Genomic DNA, 20,072 nt, shown 5'->3' with positions numbered 1-20,072 from the left:
TTCATGGCAAGCACACATTTAAACTCTTTTTAAAGGTTTGGGGTTTTGTTGTTGTTTTTTTTTTTTTTTTTTCCTTTTTTTTTTGCTTGTTCTCTTAACATGAATTAACAAACGTGAAGCTTCCAAGGATAGGTTTATTAATACCATGATAAATGCCAGTGCTTTCTGCCACCAATGCCATTTAATCTGTCTCAGCAAACTCTTGCCAAAAGTTTGAGTGTTTTCCAGCTGTAGGATTCCTGCAGCAATATCAGAATGTCCTTGCACGGGATGGGGTACAAAAGGTGATGCAAAACTCCACTGTGGATGATTTAGCAAAGAAAATAATTATTTCCTCTTCTTCTCACCTGAATTCTTCCTGCCTCTCCTGCTCCAGAAACAGCTACTTTTTAAAGTTAGACAGGCAAGAATTTACCTGGACTAGAATCTATTCCAAGGGTTCTGTGGGATATTGGAAGGTTCTACTCACAGATTTTTGCTAATCACAGCAGCTTACTTGGATAAGAATAATTTACCTGTTATGTACAATCTGCAGTGTGGACTTTGACAACTTGTTCTTCTTTGACCCTGCAGTCCTCAGCCTTCCTCTGGTGCTGGAAATGCATTTCAATGAAATTCATGGAGCAATGAGCCTGCTGGATCTGATTTGTCCCTGGCCTGCCCCTGGATGTCCTTGTGCACCAGCTGACCTTCAGAAGTTGATGATCTCCTGTTGTAGTTTCCTCCTTGATCTGACACAGCTGTGGGGTTCTTACTGCAAAGCATTTCAGGAAAATATTGATAACTTAGTGGGAGTTGTTGCTTTAATCACATGGGGGTTTTTTATCAAATTTATATTAATGTCTTAGTCAATCCAAGAATTTCTTCTTCACCCCTCTCTGCAGGTTATTCCCTATTTAGTTGCTTTAAAAAATAAAGAAGAGCATATGTGGCTGCTCTTCACCATGAAGGTGCCCATGTGAAATTCACCACAGCACAAATTCACCATGAGTAATTTCACTGACACACTAAAAACAGCCTTTCCACCAGGCTCCCCAGAGGCAGAGGAGGATTCTGTGCTTTGCTCCTGTCCTGCTCCAAGGGCACCTTGCCCTGTTTGGTGCCAGCAGTTCCCAGTGCCAGACCAGGTTCCCTTGCACTGACTGCAGCCCAGCATTTTTCCTTTGCCAAAAACACTGAGTGAGCTTCTGCTCTGGCTGTTCTCTGGGTTCTGGTTTGTCCCACACTGTGGCTAATGAGTCCAGCTGTTTGCTCTGTGGCTCTGGACTCTCTGTTCCACAATGACAAAAACAAATCTCTTCCTTTATACCCACTATGGATGCACATGGTGGCACTGACATCTTGGAGTTGTGCTAGGGAAGTGTTAAAGTATATTTGAGTGTACCTTATTAAAACAAAAAGCTCATCAAACCTCTAAATGTTGTGGTGGGACTAAAGATTTCTTGAGGGATAGATTTGATATCTTCCTCCTCTTCCCCTTCTCCCAAGGAGATGAATTCTGTTGTGGTGGGCATGGTATAATAAACAATTCCTAAAGTGGAGCTGATTTATATTCCTTTGTTAATATAATGTAACACATAAACTGACATTCTGCTTAGCAAAAAAAAAAATTCTCCTGTGGCAGCCTGCCTGAGTGGAAGAAAAATAATACAAAAGGTCTTACCAGTGGTGTGACATGTTGCTGTAAAACAACAGCCAGGAACGTCAAGAGATTTCAGTCCAAATGGAGAATTTCTGAAAATTAATTTTGGATGCTTAATACAAACTAGAAAGTAACGTAATTCCTGGCAAAGCAGTTGACAGCAGACGTAATGCACCAGTGCAAGAGCCCAGACTGTGTTAAATGGAAATTAGCTCCGTGTAAAAGCTGCAGAGACAGAACAGTGCTCACAGAAAACAACCTGTGACTAGAGCAGAGCACCAGCTGAGGTGCTGGTGGAGCAGTTATCACTGAACTGGGAGTGCTGGGATGGGATGGGGTTTGTGGAGGTGCTTTGGAATCACTGCAGCTCTTTAAATGTGCAGGTGACTGTGCCAGGGAAATCCAGCTCTGTGTGCTCCCTGTTCTGCAGAGCACCAAAGGGCTGTTTGTTCAAATCCATGTTTCCCCAGCCCTGCCTGAAGCCATGGAAATCCAAAGCAGAGATGCTGAGGCTGTGGATCAGCCTGGACACAGTGTGGGACTGTCCAAATCCTTGCAGAAGGATCCCAGGGGTGTCTTGAGAACTCTTCTGTGCAGGGGGACAAACAGATCCCAGGGCAATCAGATCATGCCCAGCACTCTTCCCCTGCTGCTGCACTCCATTTAATAGCACATTTCCTAGCTCATCTCCCCAGAACACTGACAGTAATGTTCCTCTGCCTGTGTTTTTCCCCAGGGGTGACACAGAAGGGCTGGAGCCCTGATGGTCAGAGGACATGCACAGGCCTTCAGCAGGAGAGTGGTGTGCAGGGAAAATCGAGCCCTACCAAGGTAAAATAAATAAATTCTGTTTGGGGAGCAGTCAGCAGAACGCAGGAGTGTTTAAAAAACAGTCACTGATTGCTGAGCAGTGTGTTTGCACTTGGTTTTGTTTAGCTAAGCTTAGCTTAGGCAGCAGAAAAGCCAAATAAAATGATGGGTTTAGTGTTGTGATTCAGCGTGCTCTTGGTGAGGGGGGAAAGATTGTATTTTTTGTTGGGGAAAATAAGTTGTAAAAAACCCCCCACGAGACTAAATCAAGCAATATCCCAAATATCAGTACACTCTGCCTGATATGTCCTCAGGACAAAGCCTGAGGTTTTCAGCTCACCACAATTTCTTTGTGTGTGGATTTTTTTCAGAAGATGCAGTGAAGCTTGAAAGCTCCCAACGAGCACAGGATCAGCTGGGCAAACTTTAAAGATCCATTTCTTTGCTAAAGATTGGAAGGAGGAAATAATGCATATTTTCTACAGAAAAAAAAAAAAAGGAAATGTAAATTATTTAAAATATTGGTGCATGAGTTTGTAGCTAATCAGGAGCATTTCTGACATGCCTTTGGACTCTTGCAGGATGTCTCCATCTGTGCAGCTCTCAACAAAATAAATAAATGTCAAATTAACTGCTGGAGCATGAGAGATGTATCCAAAATAAAGTCTCTCAAGGAACATTCTTCTTTGGTGCCCTGTAGAAATGTGGGGGAAGTTGAGAGTTTTGGAAAGCAAGCAAAGGTCTTAAACCTGTGGGTAGAAGTAAATGAAGTGAAGAAAATATGAGGCAAATGTTGTTACAAACCATGAAAGAAACAGAGGAGGAAGAAAACGCTTTCCCCGAGGCTGTGAAATTATTGAATTGTCCAAACCACAGGCAGCTGGTTTAAAGAGTTGATAAAATTTATCTGGCGTTTCACCTCGTTAATAAACTCTTGATCTACCTCTGCCCATTTGGGTTCCCAAGAGGCTCCTCCCAAGGGATACAAAGGAATCTTTCTGGTGATGTTTTCCTGCATGGAGGAGGAGCACAGGGATGGTTTCACAGGAGCTCAGGATGGTTTGAGTTGGAAGGGTCCCTAAAGTTCATCTCCCCTGGGCTTTGGTGTCCCCAAGCCTGAGAAGGGTGACCATGGCCCCAGGGAGGTCACAGTGCTGTCACCCTCACAGTGCTCCTGAGGAAGGACAATCCTGTGTTTTGTGAAGCCCTGGTGAGTCCTGGCATGGATTATCCATGGATTATCCTTTGGTAGAACACTCAGCTGGGGCTGGGGTGAATTCCCAACCAGCAGGAGTCAATGGCACCTGAACACAGTGCCATCCTTGCCTGTCTTTAGGAAGCTAATCCTCAGATTCTGCAGGCCAGTGCAGTGCTGTGTTTGGGTTTGTTTGCTTTTTTCCATTAGGATCAAGAGATGTGGGAACACAGGGCAGGAGCAATCTAATCAGCCAATTTACAGCAGCAGTGAGATTAGGCCAGATGCTTTATTGCATGGGACTGACGTGCCCAGCAGGGTAGATAATAATAGCAGGAGGCTTTAAACTCAGGTTTGCTCTTTGTCACAGAGCTGGAACATAAAAGCATCTCCTTTGTCAGATGTGGTCTGTCAAGATGGATGTTTCCTGCCATGGATGGAAAAATTCATCTGGGCCACTGTCAGTCTTTGGGCCACTGTCAATCAGTCTTGTACATCATTGGCAGGTGTCACCAAGGAATCATAACCAAGAGGGAACTAACTAATTAAAATATTACCCAGAGCCCTTGTGAGCAACTTTTCTGGGAGTTTTTCATGCCTATAACTGGTGAGGTTGTAAAGCTGTCATGCCCCTGGTGCTCACATGTCCTCTGCAGCATGTGATGTCACAGGCCAGTGATCCATAATATACTTAAATGCATTTTAAATTCCAGCAGATCATCATGAAAGAGGAGTTTATAGTCTGAAACTGGCAACTGTCCTTGCCATATCCATGTTTAAACACCCACCAATCCCGTCCATGGTGGTGAGTTAAATACTCAAAATAATACTATGGAATACAGGTTTTAAATTGTAATATTTTTTCCTTCACCAGAGTGATAAAGTTTTCATTGAAGCCTCCCAGACAATTCAGAGCTGATTTCAAGAGCGTGGATTTTTAAATGACAAAAAAGTTATTATGAATAGAAAGTTAATGAGGGATCTTGAACAGAGCTGCCTGCTGTGGTGGATGGTGGATGAGGAAGAGTTGCACACGGGATAATGGAGGACGGTGATAACTGGGAATCTTTTCATTTGCAGGAACAAAACTCAGCGTTGATTTCCCCAGCAATCATCGCCCAGAGTGGTGAGGGTGAGCCCAGGGGGAGCCAGCCCTCTGTGCCCATGCAGGCTCCGTGTCCCAGCCCCGGCTCAGCCATCGCCAGCAGCGCGTTCCTGGTGCCTCCCAGCCGGGTGGAGATCCAGGCATCCTCAGCGGACACCGTGTCACCACCAGGCTGTGCCGGCGCTCAGCACAGCCCGAGGCAGCAGGGAGGCTTTGCCTCCATCACTGTCACAGCCAGGCGTGTCCCCGGGTGCCCTGCAGAGCTGGCACCAGCCCCCGGGGCTGCCCAGGTGTCCCCCACACCCCGCAGTGTCCCCGCTCTCCTCCAGCGCTGGCCTCCCCCGCACAACCAGCCTCCTCCAAAGCTTCCCAAGCCTTGCCCAAAACTGGGCGAGGAACCCCCAGAGCAGCTTTCTGAGCCTGGAATCAAGGAGGATGGTGTGGCTCTTCAAAGCAGTGATGGGAGGGAGGAGATGTCCCCTTCATTCATCGCCAGTGTCCAGCTCCAGCTCTCTCAGCCCTCTCCAAACTCCATCTATTACTTAGACAAATCACTCAGTGTGTGCATTGACCAACCTCGAGCTAAATGCCAAAAAATGTACAGATCCACGCTGTCCTTGAGGCTGAAGTGCAGTTTGTCGGGATTAACAGCAGATGGAGCAGATGGCATAGCTAATGGAGAGCCCATGGAGGGCAGAGCTCCGGGGCACGTCCCCGGAGCGAGCGGGGCTCCAGGCACGGCGCACCTGAGCTCGGGAAACTGGGGAATCCAGAAAGGGAGAGCCAAAGAAGGACATCGGGGCACTAAACACCCTTTGCAAAGTGTCTTTGCCCCGGGACTTGCAGCGTCTGTGGATATTCCTAGAGGACCTCGCCAGGCAGAGGCACAGCAGGAGGATGAGCAGCCTGGCAGCCACCGCGGCGTGTTCTCCCTCCGAATCCCTCATTCAAGCAATGAGGCAGGTAAGTGGTTTCCATAAACCTCAGGCTGGTGGAGCAGAGCTTCCAGGCTGGAGCAGCCCCACCACAGAGCAATCCTTGCTTCTGCAGAGGCTCAGGGAGTTAAAGCCCAACCCAGAGGTTTCCAGCTCCACCACTGCCATGAATATTTGCCATGCTAGTGATGTGTGCTGCTCATCAGCTGAGAGAGAAAATCCCCCTGTGTTTTCTGCATTAAACCTCCTTTTTTCACCATTTATAACAGTATTTTATTATTATTCTCCCAGCAACCTGCAAGTGCTTATCCCCTGAAAATAATTAGGCTTATCTTTGAATAAGGGCTGAATTTCAAGGTGTGAAATTAAGAAGGAGATGACTGCACCGAGCTTGGTTTTGTGCTCCTTGCAATTAAAAATGATCTTGTTTTCAGCTTTTATTTAGAAGGCTGCAGTAATAAGCCCAGGCTTTTATACCTAATGGAACCTGGTAAAAGGTTTGCAAATCTTGAACACATTTGTTTCCAACCCCTCCAAGCATTTCACAAACACAAAATGTTCTTTGCTCCTGGGGGAGGGAGAGGGGCCCTGGGGATTGCTTCCTGCCACAGTGGTGCAGCTCCTGCTGCACAGGGATTTGCCAGCACACTTGGATCACCACAGCTGGGTTTGTTGCCTTTCCAGGAAGGGAAGGTGGATGGGCACTTTGTCAATGAGTGCAGTCTGTTTTTTACCAAAAGCACAAAGATTAAACTCACCCCCTGTGTATCCTGCAGCCTTGGGCTACATTTAATTGCAATTACCCAGTTCTTGCGTGGCCTTTTTGATCTAAGGGTCAGTGCACGAGCATGAGCCACTTCCTAAAGTTCCTTTGTAGCTTCATCCTCCCAGCGTGGAAGGAAACAAAGATGAGAAGCCTCACGCTGCCTGGAGGGCTGGGCAAGGTGCAGGCTCCTTGCAGCCTCTGCTGCTCTCCCTTTGAGATAAAATATTCTCTGTTTCCCTAAGCATCATCCAGGCTGTGTGAGAGGGCACAGTGAGGAGCAGGAGAGGGAAGTTGCCAACCAGTGCTAAAGAGTTTGGGATAGAAATATAAAGGGATGGCACCAGCAAATGAAACATTTCATTGCATCCATCCTAATTTTAAATATCAGGGAATATCACTCCATGGGGAGTGTTATGTATTCAAGGCTTTGTTCAATGCCATCTAAGGTTTCTCTGTGATAAACCAGATTTAAAACTGAGCCTTACCTGGGCTTAGTGATGCCATGGTGGCATGAAGAACCACTTTTCCTAGAAATAGTTAGAAAGTGAATTGGGAGGTTGCTCATGGTTCCAGAGTTTTACTGAAAGGAGGAAATCGGTGAAGTAAGGAGCTGAGAAATACTGGTTTGTGATAAAGGACTTCCACCATTTGTGTACACAAGACTATATGTGTAAATAAACATGGGAAGTGTTAGCTTTTTAACTGCTTCCACCTTTTGTGTGGGCCATAATGTAGAATGTAAAGATATACATTTCTCTTGCTGAGACCCTTTGTAATATTTAAGGAGGTGTTTATCAGCTTACTACAACTTTCCTGTGTGAAATTTGTATAAACAATCTGAATAATGCTCCAAATAATGCTCCAAAACAACAGCCTTTCTCAGCAGGAGCATCCAAGTAATGAATTCATGCACAGCCATCAACCATTAAATCAAGAGAAACTTGGTAAAATGCATGGGACATCCACACTGGTCCTTAAAATGGGAGGGGATGGTGTGATTTTAACCTGGCAGAAGTGAAAAACTGAGTCCTTTTTACTTCTGGAGTGGGTGAAGTGAGGAGAAGTATTGGTGTGAGATTACCAATCACAGAATCATTTATGTTTGAAAAGACCTCTGAGAACATCCACTCAAGCCAGCCCCCAGCACTGCCAAGGCACCACTGACCCATGTCCCCAAGTGCCACATCCAGAGGGTTTCTAAATCCCTCTAGGGCTGGACAACCCTTTTGGAGAAGAACTTTTATCCCATTTAGATCCCCAGTTATTTTGGATACTTTTTCCTCTGCTGTTTACCAATTCAAACCCATTCTCATTAAGCTTTGCTCTGCTCCATGTTGATGCAATGAAATGTTTGTGAAAGGAAGTGTTTGCAAAGAAGGGAGAACCAGCAAAGAAGGGGCAGTGAAGATGTTTTGCCACAGTGTTTGTGCTTTAACACAGTTATCTTAGAGATGAGGTAACTGCAGAGAGCACTTTGTCCATTACATTTCTGATGACCCAGAAAGTTGGAGTTTATATTGGTTTGCAGCTGTAAGGCAAGAGCTTCCTGCCAGCAGAAATACCAGTGGTAATAACATCACTATGCTGAAAAAAAAAAAAAAAAAAAAAGAAAAATTACTTTCAAGGCTACACTTCTCTGTATGAGATCTGTAAATGCAGTTTCCAGGATGTATAGGTTGCTTTATTAGGATCTGAGTTGGAATGAGCACCCAAATACTTCCCTGCTTTACAGGTGCAGGGGCTGGTTTACTGTTTCCTATAGGCCCAGTTAAGTCATGGCCTCTCTGGAGTGTCTTTTTCCTAATCTTCTGTGTGACTTCACTGCAGCAATGATGACTCCACTTACTGTATTACTCATATTATTTCATGTCCAAATCCAACTGCTCAGGACTTGGCTTTCCATGGACCTGGATAACTCAATCTAAGGCTCTTCTTTCAGCAGGAGGCTGGGCCAGGTGATCTCCAGAGTTATGTATTTCCATGTGCCACATATGAAAAGGATGCTTTAGGATTATTAATGACATGTAAATCTTGGGCTCTGCTCGTGGCTGGGAATTACACTTGGAAATCCAAATCTCTGGGACTCGGAGTTCAAAGCCATGGCTCATGCTAGAGCATCCCAAGGATGGAATATGATATTTCCCCACTGTGGACTGTACCTTCTATTGGCTCCACTGCTTTGGGCCTTTACTTCCTTTATCTGGCAAGAAATGGGATTGCAAGTGCTGGAAAATCCATATTATACATGGAGTCAGGCTGGAACCCTGGGAGGACAGAGCTGTAGGATGGAATTCTGTTTATTTTCAATGAGTGGCCAACATTTCCATCCCTTGGGCAGCTGCAGGAAGGTGTGAAGGGTCCCCCTGAGGGCCACAGGAGCCACCCAGCTGAGGGAAGTGGCCAAGGGCCAGCCCAGGCACCTCGAGGTCCCTGTCAGGGTGATGGATGTGCATCACCCTGCCTTGGTCACGGCTTTAACAAGCTGTCACAACCTGCTAACACTGCTTTTCCTTTCCTGTCTGCAGCTGATGCCTCATAAATACAAGGTAAGTTAGAAATGAAAAGATTAGTCTTGTTTCTGCTGAAGACAGGAACATTTTTAATATTCATTTCTCACCTACCTTTCATGAGGAATATATTCCCCATGAATATCTAGTTCTCCATCCATCTTTCACTATCTATTACTACTGAGCTATAGGCTGGATTATTAAAAAGGAGAAAATGAAGAAAATGGGACAATTTTAAATTCTTTTTGACCTCTTGATTGAACAATATCATCACTTTTCTAGGGAAGATTATAAATGCCAACATCTAAATTTATCTGTTTGAGCTTAGATAACAGTGAACTTCTTCACACCTGAGTGCCTTCACACATCTCAGCTATTTTCTAAACCAAAATATTTCCTGCTCACCTCTACACTTTTGTGTTTTGTTGTCACACCCAAAACTGATGTGGAGAGATATTAAGGAATACCAGCTGAGGTGGAGGGTGAATCCAGTCTGGATGTGGATGCTGTGCTGGATCCCACTGCCCTGAGTGAGGTGCAAGGAGGATGAGGGGGGTTGACAAAAGGGAATATCATGGATCACATTCCCATGTAAGCCACCCAAAATTAGGGACATCAGGGTTAGAAATGAAAAGATAATCATAGCCACAGGCCAGGGCAGAGACCATCCCTGTGCTGGGCACTGCTGAGGGACCTCAGACCCTGGGGAAGAGGGACACTGAGGGGCTGGAGGGTGTCCAGGGAAGGAAACAGAGCTGGAGAATTCCTGAGGGAGCTGGGGAGGGGCTCAGCCTGGAGAAAAGGAGGCTCAGGAGGAAATTCTGGCTCTGCACAACTCCCTGCCAGGAGGGGACAGCACCTGACAGAATGAGAGGACAAAATCTCCAGCTGTGCCAAGGGAAATACAGGGTGGATATTGCTGGATAAGTTTTTTACAGAAGGAGTGACCCAGTACTGGAATTGTCTGCACTGGGAGGTGATGGAGTCACCATCCCTGGGTGTGTTCAAAAACTGGATGTGGCACTGGGTGCCGTGGTCTAACTGAGGTTTAGGGCTGGGTTGGACTCAATGATGTTGAAGGTCTCTTCCAACCCAAAATTCTGGGAATTCTGTGAGGGGACAGCCAGGGGTGTTGGGCTCTGCTCCAGGGAACAGGACAGGAGGAGAGGGAATGGCCTCAGGCTGGGCCAGGGGAGGTTTATGTTGATTTTTGGGGACATTCCTCCCTGGCACAGCTGCCCAGGGCAGTGCTGGAGTCCCCATCCCTGGGGGGACTCAAAGCCACGTGTGTGTGGCACTTGGGGACACGGTGGCCTTGGCAGTGCTGGGAATGGCACAAAGGCCTTTCCAGCCTGGGGGATTCCAGGGTTCCATGCTGGGGCCAGCACAGGGGGTGACACACAATGGGTGCTGTGATGAAGCTGCTCAGCAGGGCTGTGCTGGCTCAGGCTCCAGGGAGCTCTCCCTGTGCACAGCTCAGGGATGAGCTGCAGTCACAGCAGTGAGCACATCCCATCGGGCACTCGGTAATGAACCTGCTGGCACCTCTCCCCAGAGTGTGGCAGGTGACTTGAAAGCATAATCTGCTTAATTAAAACAACCCAAGGCAGTGAGTGGGGAAAACAAGATGGGATCTGGGCTTTGGGTGTGCTGAATGCCCCAGATGATTCTGTTTACTTCTTGAACTTATTTATTAACAAGTGCTGAAGTCAGCAGCATGTTTTTGAGGGGTAAATCACTAGACTTTAATTTGTTTCAAGATCTATTTTAATTTTTTGATGCATGTATGTATATTCCTACTCATACTGGAGTAAAATCAGAACAGCTGGTGCTGTGGGACTTTGATAAGCAAAAATATATTTTTGTTTTAAATACACACTGAAGAGCTCCAGGTATTCAAGACATTTATATATCAAGAAAATCTTATGGCTCGCCTTTAAACTAATATATCTGCCTGGTAATCAGAATGAGCTAATTAGGAAATCTGAAGGCTACAAGTAGTATTTACTTTCATTAATTAATTAATATTTGAAATGCTCTGATGAATGAGTGTGCCCTATCTGGTGTTCTCACCTCATCTTCTGTTTATGGGAAACTCACCATGCAATAAGCCTGAGGACAAGATCTGTATGTGTGTAAATATAAATATATATATATATATAAATATATATGTGTATATATCTACATGAACAAGATGTAATTAGAGGAAAGCAGTTCCTGACAATATGGAATTTATTGTATAGAAACTTGAGCAGCTCCAGCTGATGCTAATTAACTCCCCACCCTGCAAATGTGTGCAGCAGAACTGGTGGTGAAGACAGGAGAAATATGAAATATGGCACAGGAGATTTGACTTTAGCTTGCACCTGCTAAGCACAAGGAGCCAAATCTTCAGCTGATGTCAACCAACTGAAATCTGTGACACTGATTTCCACCAGCCAGGAATCTGGCTGGGGACGTTTCTGACTTGGCATTCTGGACACAGCAGCTGGTGCTGACTTGTTAAGAACAAAGGACCACATGCCAAAAAGCCCATTAGAAGGAGCTCCTTTGATGTTTCACTTCATCTGGGATAAATTTAAAATGGAGGAGGCTGTCACTTTTCCTTAGTCTAGACATTCTGTGTCATTGGGTCTGTGTTACACAGAGGTGTGACCTTCACGTGCTGCATCCCCAGAAAATGAGGATTCAATCATTTCAGGTGCTGAAAACTCCAGTGAGGAACTCACAATCCTGTTAGAGGTGACTCTGGAGATGCTGCCAGCCTTTCAGACAGACCCCAGCCTGTGTGATGGGCCAGAGCAGTTGCCTCCCTTTATCCTGGAGCTTTTAAATTTATTTGTAGAAGGAAGGGGATGCCTCTCCTTTTCTGGAGAGCCCTTTTGCATTTTTTGGAGTACCAGCTCTCCAGCTCTGCTCTCTGTCTCAAAGGCCTGCTGCCTTCCCCATCATCTGGTGGGACAAAGGGTGCAGGAGAAGGAAGGGATCAGCAGGAGGGGTATTCTTTGATATTCCACTCCTTTAAACTATTTCTTTATTAAATCAGGAGACAGATGTGGTGAGATGTGAGACTGTGGGCAGTGATGCCAGCAAGGGACAAGGGTGATGCTCAGGGCTGTGTGAGCCAGAGCTGGTTTTCAGTGACAACACTGGGATGTCACAGTGACCCTGGCTGAGATCATTCTCCTGGGCAGCCAATTGTTCTTTATCAATTTCTCTGTGTTTAAAGCAGTGAGCAGACAGAGGTGGTTGGATTTTCTTGGGGTTTGTTTGTTTCTTTGGGCTTTTCTTGTGGATGTTTTTGTTTGGTGTGGTGTGTTTAAGGGCATGATCGTAAAATAATTTGACTGGAGTTGGAGTTTCCTTCAGGAAATGCCTTTTGAGGATTAGAGGCTCAATTTTCTGTTATGGGTCACAGCAAAGAAGCAGCTGGGTAGAAAGGCCATTGTTTCTCTGGAAGACAGAAGGATGTCTGCCCTGTTAATGATGATACAGAACACATTTTTATGAGTGAAACTTATGAATTAGATTTTCCCAAAGATGTTCGTGTTACCTGAAGATCCAAATTAAAGCTCAGCATATGAAATCTGAGGGTTTGATTCTTCCACTCTTTTCCATTTTGGATTCCATGATTTAAAGGCCTTTTCCAACTATGATTCTGTGATTCTGTGACATTTCTATCTTGAGCTGTCAGAGTTGGTAGGAATGTGAGACAGTTTGAAGTGAAAGGCTGGAGGGGACGAGTCACTCGTTAGCACTCCGGGCAAGCAGCGAGGCTGGAGCACCAGAATCATTAAAATAATGATTAAAAGAGATGGGCTCTGTGGATTCAGTCACTGCATTATGCCAGTGGAGTAAAGGCCTCATTTTCCCCTAATTCACACTTGGTTTAAACTAGGAACGACTCTTGTGCAGTCTGTGAAATGAACACTTGGCTCAGCCTGGCTGTGGTAAATTGTCAGAGCTCAACTAGGTGCCTGGGACATGATGAGAATTCCAAGTGGTCCTTGCCTTTCTTACCCTGCAAATCACCACTTAAATGTTCTGAATCATCCTGAACATTTTTTTTTTTTTTTTCAAGTCACACTGCATCAGATTACTGCTTGAGTCACTACAATAGTGTCTGATAGTTTCTAGCATGACACCCTGGAAAAGCAAACACGGATTTCTAACTCGCAGGGTTTGGGTCTGTGGCTTTTACAGGGAATGTCTCAAAAGTACAGCAGTAAATAGTCTTTCTTTTCATCCTATCCCAGCTCATAGGAGGGAAAAATGTTGGTAAAATACACAAACACTGTGGAGGAGCAGCTGGACACTGGGAGCTCACTGGTGCAAGCAGGGTAGCAGCTGCCCACTGAAATATTCTGCTGCAATTTTACCCTCCCATGACCCCAAGTGTACAGTGATGTCCTGCAGGTGCCAGGCAGGAACATTTCCTTCTCACAGACTCACAGGATCGATAAGGTTGGAAAAAAATCCTCCAAGACCACCAAGTCCAACCCCACTGTTCAACTAAACCCCATCACCAAGTGCCACCTCTGCTCCTTTTGGAGCACTCAGCACAGGGGTGCTGGCTCCACCTGGCAAGCCTGTTCCTTTCTGTCAGCACAGACATTTTTCCTGCTGCCCAGCCTGAACTGGAGGCTGTCAAATTGCAGGATTTTGCTGCTGCAGCCACTGCAAACCCTTCTCCCACCCCAATGGCAGCCAGACTGGGTGGCTCCCATTCACTCTGGAGTGAGTGGTGTTCCCTTTTAACACCAAGGGAAAAGTTCAATTAACTATTTGCAAAGTGCTTTGGGAAAATAAATTGGTCTTCAGCACAGAGAGGCTGATTGTTAGGAGCTGGTGATTAGCTGGGTTTGGGATTGTTTGCTCTGAAGGCACTACAGTAATTTTGCCCAAAGCCTTCAGTAAACAAGCTGTTTCTTGACATTAAGGAGCTTTTCCTACTTAGAACTGATTATAGGTTTGAAGCCTAACAGCTCTTAGGTACACTTTCTGTTTTAAATGATTGCAACTTTCTACAGTCAAATATTAGCTTTTGCCAAAAGAAAGTCTCTTCTTTCTGAGAAATGTGGCCACAGGCTGTCAACATGGTTTAAAAATATAAAAAAAACCAAACCCAAAACCAAAAGAAGTAGCTAGGAAAAAGAGAAGCTTTTTTTGTTAGAGATACTTTTTTAATCTGGACGCTTAGCTTGAGGTGTTATTGATATAGCTGAGATAATTAAGCTTTATCCCCACCAGGCAGGGCTGTTTGAAGAAGCATTAATGCAGGTGCAGTGTCACATTCACTGGAGGAATGGGCTGGCTGAGCCTCTCCAAGCCAGCAAAGTTACCTTGACTTTGGATTTGACAATTCTGGGAATGGAGCTGAGGACAGGACCCAGCCCTGTTTCTCAGGATCCAGCCCCAGGCGTTTTTTGGAAGGTGGATCAAGACCTTGTTAAAGGTCCCATTTTGCACAGAGCTGCATTGCCAGGAGCTCAGGTGTTTCCATGGATGTAATGCTGAGCAGCAGCTGATGCTGCCTCTTGCAGATGAGTCATCTGAGAAGCATCACCAGGCAGTTTGCACACGAGTCCCACTGCTGGTCAGCAGGGATTTTATTCAAAATGGGAATTTCGTGGCACCCTTGGCCAAGTGCAGCTCCTTGACTGATTACAAGTGATGTCTTTTCCTCAGCAGCCATCTGAAAAATAAATCCTCCATCCTCCCTTGCATGCCTTGACAAAGCCTGGCATGACTAATAATGCTGCCATGGCCCCAGTGTTCCCATCCTGGGGTTACCAGGCTGCTGAGATGATGTGCTCTGCTTGCTCACATCTGAGATTACGTGGCTCAGCTGTGCAGCCCCTGATTCATGATCAGGGCTGAGCCATCAGTGTCTGTCACACAGAGGCTGGAGCCTGGCTTGGGGTTCTGGGGGGCTCTACAACTGGGCCTGAATCCTGAAGGAGGCAGAAGTTCCTTACATTTAAGGGATGTTAATTCCTGCTCCTCTCCCAGTCTGGGAGAGCTCAGCTCAGGATGTGGGGCTGTTATGAAATTAAAACAACTCCCAGCACTGGTCTGGGATGTAAAGCTGCCTCCAGTGCTGGTGTCTGATCTCATTAGGGACACAACCCAGAGTGTCCCCTCCCCTCCCTGACTTGGTGGCCAGGGAGGATTTGCAGCCCTGCCTCTGCTGAAATGAACTTTGGCCAGTTTCAAAGAAGCACTTTGTCACAAATCATCAAAAATCCGCACTGGAACACTGGGAAGAGTGTTATATGCAAGGATGAAAAGCTGAATTATCCTGCTGTAAAGTGAAATGGGAAAGAAAAAAAAAAAGAAGCAGTAACAATGGAAGAGGGGATGTTTGCCTGGATTGTGTGTGTCTCAAGGAAAGGCAAGTTTAACCTGCTGTAATGCAGGGTCACTTCCCATTAGCAAAACCCCCTGAAGGGAGAGGGGGAAATGGAAAAAGATACTTTACAGTAAAACAATATACTTATTTTACTCCAAGATCAAGGATTCTTTTTTTATTTTTTTTTATTTTTTTTATTTTAAAGGAACTTTTGAAAACCTACCCTTGGTTTTACAGAATATTTTTAACTCCTCCAATATCATACGGTTTTCACTAAGTCATTATTTTAAAATTGAGCTGTTGTCATCTTTCTTGCACAGGGCAAAAAAATGACTCTTCTCCAGATGTAATTATGACTTTGTTCCTTAAATTTGCTTCTATGAGCAGCTGAACTTTTACAACTACAATCTATACTGGCTGAATTTTATTAATGGAGTCATTCTGCTTTCTGTTTCTTTGAGTTTTGCTCTCCCATATCTCCCAAAGCATTACACTTGCATGTCTTTGTTCATTAGTTTTAAAGCCTTTCCTCAGCTGGGATAATAGAAAAAACATCTATTTCTGGTCATCCAGTTGCAATTCTGGCTATTCTCAGTGGGGCATATATATTTCAAGTTGGGTTGGTGGAGGGATTTAGATATACAATTCCAGATAGTCTTAATGAGAGTAACAGTCCTAATTCCCCACACAGAATATTAAAAACGGGTCCAGGGTGTACAGAGTGAAATGCTGTGATCTTACCTTTAAGTACCTTTGCCTTGTAATTTTTTTTTTTTTTTTTTTTTCATTCCTAAATGTCATTTGCATCTGCATTTGCTAAAGTAACTGAGAGCTGCTTTGAGGATGAGGGAGTTGATTTTTGGAGCCCCTGTCTGGTTTGCTTTGCTCTGTTTTCCCAGGGATTGGCTGCACCTGGGTGCACCCTTGGAAGGGAAAGGTTAATTCAAGAGGGACCTGGAAGAAAGAATTTAGCAAATTGACCCTGTTATTATTCTGATTGCCTTCAGTATTAGACAAGAACAAGACTCACCTTTTTTTATTGCCTTAATTAACTACCACCAAAAAAAAAAATCCCCACCATACTGTGAATCTAATAAAATTAAAATTTAGTTAGAATATTAGAACCAGACCCACAAGGAAGACACTTTTCATGAAGGAAGGAAGTGTTGATTTTATTCCTGAATTTCATCAGGAATCGTGGGGTTTTTTAAATTCTTTCTCAAGGCAACCTTTTATCATAAAAATGCCAAGAAGCATCCATCCCCTTTTTCAAAGTTTGGGCCCCATTCTTAGCTTTGTTTTTTTTATCCACATCTCCATGGGGATCCCCCAGGATGCCACTGGTGGCATTTCTTTGAGCAGGGAAGCGGAGCAGAGAGAAGGGAAGGTTTTCCCAAATTTGCACAAGGTGTAAGAAATTTCCTGGAGCTTAATTGTCCATTCTTGAAGGTTGCTGTACTTACACTTGGAAGCCAATATCCATGGAGAGCTAGTCTGGTAGTTAGGAGTAAATGGAGTGTGAATACTCCAGGCAGCTCTTCCTTCTTGTGTTCAGATCAATATCCTGAGTCAGAGAAGTGCTTGGAGCCTCCTCCTTCCCTCACTCTCTCCACTGTTTTACTCTTCTCCCTTACAGCCCATTTGACCCCTCTGATGATTCCTGCTGATTTTGGGGAGCCCAGCAGCAGCAAATGGACCCTCCTGGGGACACAGCATTGGCTTGAGCAATTTGTCAGTGGAGCTGTTTGGCTTCACAACACACATTTGCTGCACAGACCATTTCTTGATATGAAGGCAAATTATCTCCCACTGTGATGCTGCCATGGATGAGCAGAAACTCTTTCTTCCTTTCCTCTTTCTTCTCCTCTCTGTTTACTGCTGGCCAGTAAACTATTTTAATTTAAAAGGTGATTTAATGAGATAATCTGTTTTCCATTCAGGTTCTTCCTGTGCCTTAGCTCCCCTCCTTTTTTTTCCCCCTCTATCCATTTGATTTCTTGGCTGCCTGAGTGAAAGGACTTCCTCCCCTGCTGCTCTGCAGTTACTCAGTGCTACCTGCTGCTTTCTTCATCTCCTCCCACCCCACTGCTTGTTCCTGCCTCCTCCCACAGCCACCCTTTGAGTCCATGACCCCATTAATCTGTCACAGTGTTTTTCCCCCTCTCTGTGCCATAAGGCATTTTTGTGTGAATTCAGGAATGGGATTGGCCAGGGAATGAAGGAACAGGTCCCTGGATAGGCATGAGAGCTCTGGGGGGATGCACAGAATTGAGTCTGGCCAGTTTCTTGAGAGCATCTGCATCAAAACTATTTCCATCTGAGAAAAGAGCTTGGTTGTGACAAAAGATAAGGGAAATATTTGCAGTGTATGAAAAGCACAGAGAAAAGTAAGTTCTGTCAGAGAGCAGGAGAGCTTGACTGCTACCCCAGGCCTGGGAGCTCTGTGTGCACCTCCTTGCTTTGACCAGATTTTCTGTAAGGCTGTGAAATCTGGATGGAGCTCATCTCAATGGATTTAATTAAAAACGAGGTTTGTTTTTTTGGTTTGTGCTGATCTCCAGGGATCCCTCACGAGAGGATCCCTGAGGAGCTGACTCCTCCTCACTGTATGGGCAGTTATAGAAAGGAGCTCGAGATGTTTTGGTTGGAGTCTGTGATCTCAGAGGGCTTTGCCAACCTAAACAATTCTGTGATTCTCTGCTCCAAGCTCTGATCTACAGGGAAAGGGAAAAACAGTAAATGCTGTTTCTTAATGCCTCTGATTTCCTCAGAAACACTGGATGGTCAAAAACAGACATGAGCCAGCCAGGTCACTGAAATACATAGGAGATCATAATTCTGTGGAAAAGAATATTTTTCATCTATTGTGAGTGGATTAAGGATTGGGAAAGTGAGCTGAAAACTTCCCACATGGCAGGATCTGATTTTAGTGAGTGACTTTGAGATAAGGAAGTGTCAAGCACAGAATCATTTAGGTTGGAAAACCCTTCACAATAATGGAGTCCAACCATCACCCCAGCACTGCCAAGCCCATCACTGACCCATGTCCCCAAGTGCCACATCCACAAATGCTTTAAATCCCTGCAGTGCCATCTCACCCTTTGTCAGGAATTGGCTCAAAGGAGAAAAACACTTCTAATCTTCACTCTGTCCTCAACCAAGACATGGGAAAGAGTCAGCAGAGAAATAATTGTGTTAAATCTGATTTTAAAAAAGACAGCAAGAAAGATGAAGGAATCTTTACAAAGGTTTGGAGTGACAGGACACAGGGAATGGCTCCCACTGCCACAGGGCAGGGATGGATGGGATTTTGGGCAGGAATTGTTCCCTGGGAGGGAGGGCAGGTCCTGGCACAGGTGCCCAGATTTGCTGTGGCTGCCCCTGGATCCCTGGCAGTGCCCAAGGCCAGGCTGGACATTGGGCTTGGAGCACCATGGCAGGGGTGGGAATGGAAGATCTTTATGATACATTTCAATTGGAAGTGTTTTCCAGGATTTTAGGATTTGAAATTGCTTCAACCTCACCAAAATAATTGTTATGGATTCAGTGGTGGCTGTGATGAAAACCAAGGTCTAACAAGTTTTGGGATCAGGGTTTTAACCCCTCTCCAGTGCAGTGGTTGCCTCAGAAGCATCTCCCACCCCCAGATTTTCCAGTGCCCCATTTTGGCTCTGTGCACAGTCACAGCAGGAACCAGCCCCCAAAAGGTCCAACTTGTGCAGCACTTTGCCATGAGAGTTAGTGATGAGTAGGGCATTGCTCAGCCCCTACAACTTCAGGATCCTGCCATGCCAATAAAAATTAAATGGATTAGAGGGCTGAGAAAAAAAAAAAAATTCCCATGTTATAGGATCTGTGATTTTCTGTTTTTCTCAGGAACACCAATGCTGTTGGGAAGCAGGAAAAGGAGCAGCACAACAGCCCCTGGCTCCCCTCCAGACCCAGCCCCCAGAGAAACCATTGCTGCTGCTACTGATGGCTCATCCAGCAGGGCAGATCCCTCCAAAGACACCTCCAGCTCCAAAGAGATCCAAGCACAGGGTGTCCTGAAACCAGAAATGTCTGTCTCCAGCAGGGTGTGCAGCACAAAGGCGTCATCGAGAATCCTCCGGGAAGAAAATGTTCGTGGGCAACAGCAGCTCCTAAAAAGTAAGGTACAAATCCTACTGTGGTTGTCAGGAATATGGTTTCAATAATAAGATGAGATCAGTCTCAAAGAAAAAAAAAAGAAAAAGTGAAATAATGGAAAGTCAGGCCATTTTTGTCCAGCTTTAAGTGCTGAGCGTGAGTCATCTGGTGAGAGATCAATCAGCTGATCTGACTGTATACATTGCTATGGTTAATAGAAAACAAGATTAAAATGACCAAGATAGGCTTAGATTCCCAAGAAAATCTTGAAAAAGCATTGAAATTGCAAAGCAAATAGTGAGGTTATTTTTACAACCTTGCTCTGATACCTTTCTCTCACTCCTTCAATCTTTTCTTTTTTTTGACACAGCCACCTGAACTGTGATTATTAACAAGATTTCAGCGTGTAAAACATAATTTCTTTGGGTTCAGCAGTGTCTGGGATGTCTTACTTCCAACATTTATTCTCACAGCTAAAATGCAGATGACACCAGCAGCTGTCTTCATGCACCAGGTATTTTTTGCAGAAGGCAACTGAGATTAATTTAGGTTTAGAATCAATATGTTTGTGAGAAGCTCATTCCTTTAAAAATGTTGTAATGGTCACAGAACCTTTTTTGCTGAAGAGAATT

General features: G+C 45.0%; 1 protein-coding gene across 1 annotated transcript in view; it reads left to right on the top strand.

The window, feature by feature from the left end:
* C6H10orf90 (chromosome 6 C10orf90 homolog) overlaps positions 1–20,072 on the top strand; it is a 56,586-nt gene that overhangs the window by 24,889 nt on the left and 11,625 nt on the right. The window contains exons 2-4 of the mRNA XM_056495396.1: positions 2,379–2,473; positions 4,728–5,715; positions 19,189–19,461. Of these exons, the coding sequence (XP_056351371.1) occupies positions 2,379–2,473; positions 4,728–5,715; positions 19,189–19,461 (1,356 nt within the window). The remainder of the gene's footprint in view (positions 1–2,378; positions 2,474–4,727; positions 5,716–19,188; positions 19,462–20,072) is intronic.

Source organism: Oenanthe melanoleuca, chromosome 6 (genome assembly GCF_029582105.1).
Source record: "Oenanthe melanoleuca isolate GR-GAL-2019-014 chromosome 6, OMel1.0, whole genome shotgun sequence".
Lineage (NCBI taxonomy): Eukaryota > Metazoa > Chordata > Aves > Passeriformes > Muscicapidae > Oenanthe > Oenanthe melanoleuca.
Note: the sequence above shows the minus strand (reverse complement) of the source record. Positions and strands in the feature narration are given on the sequence as shown.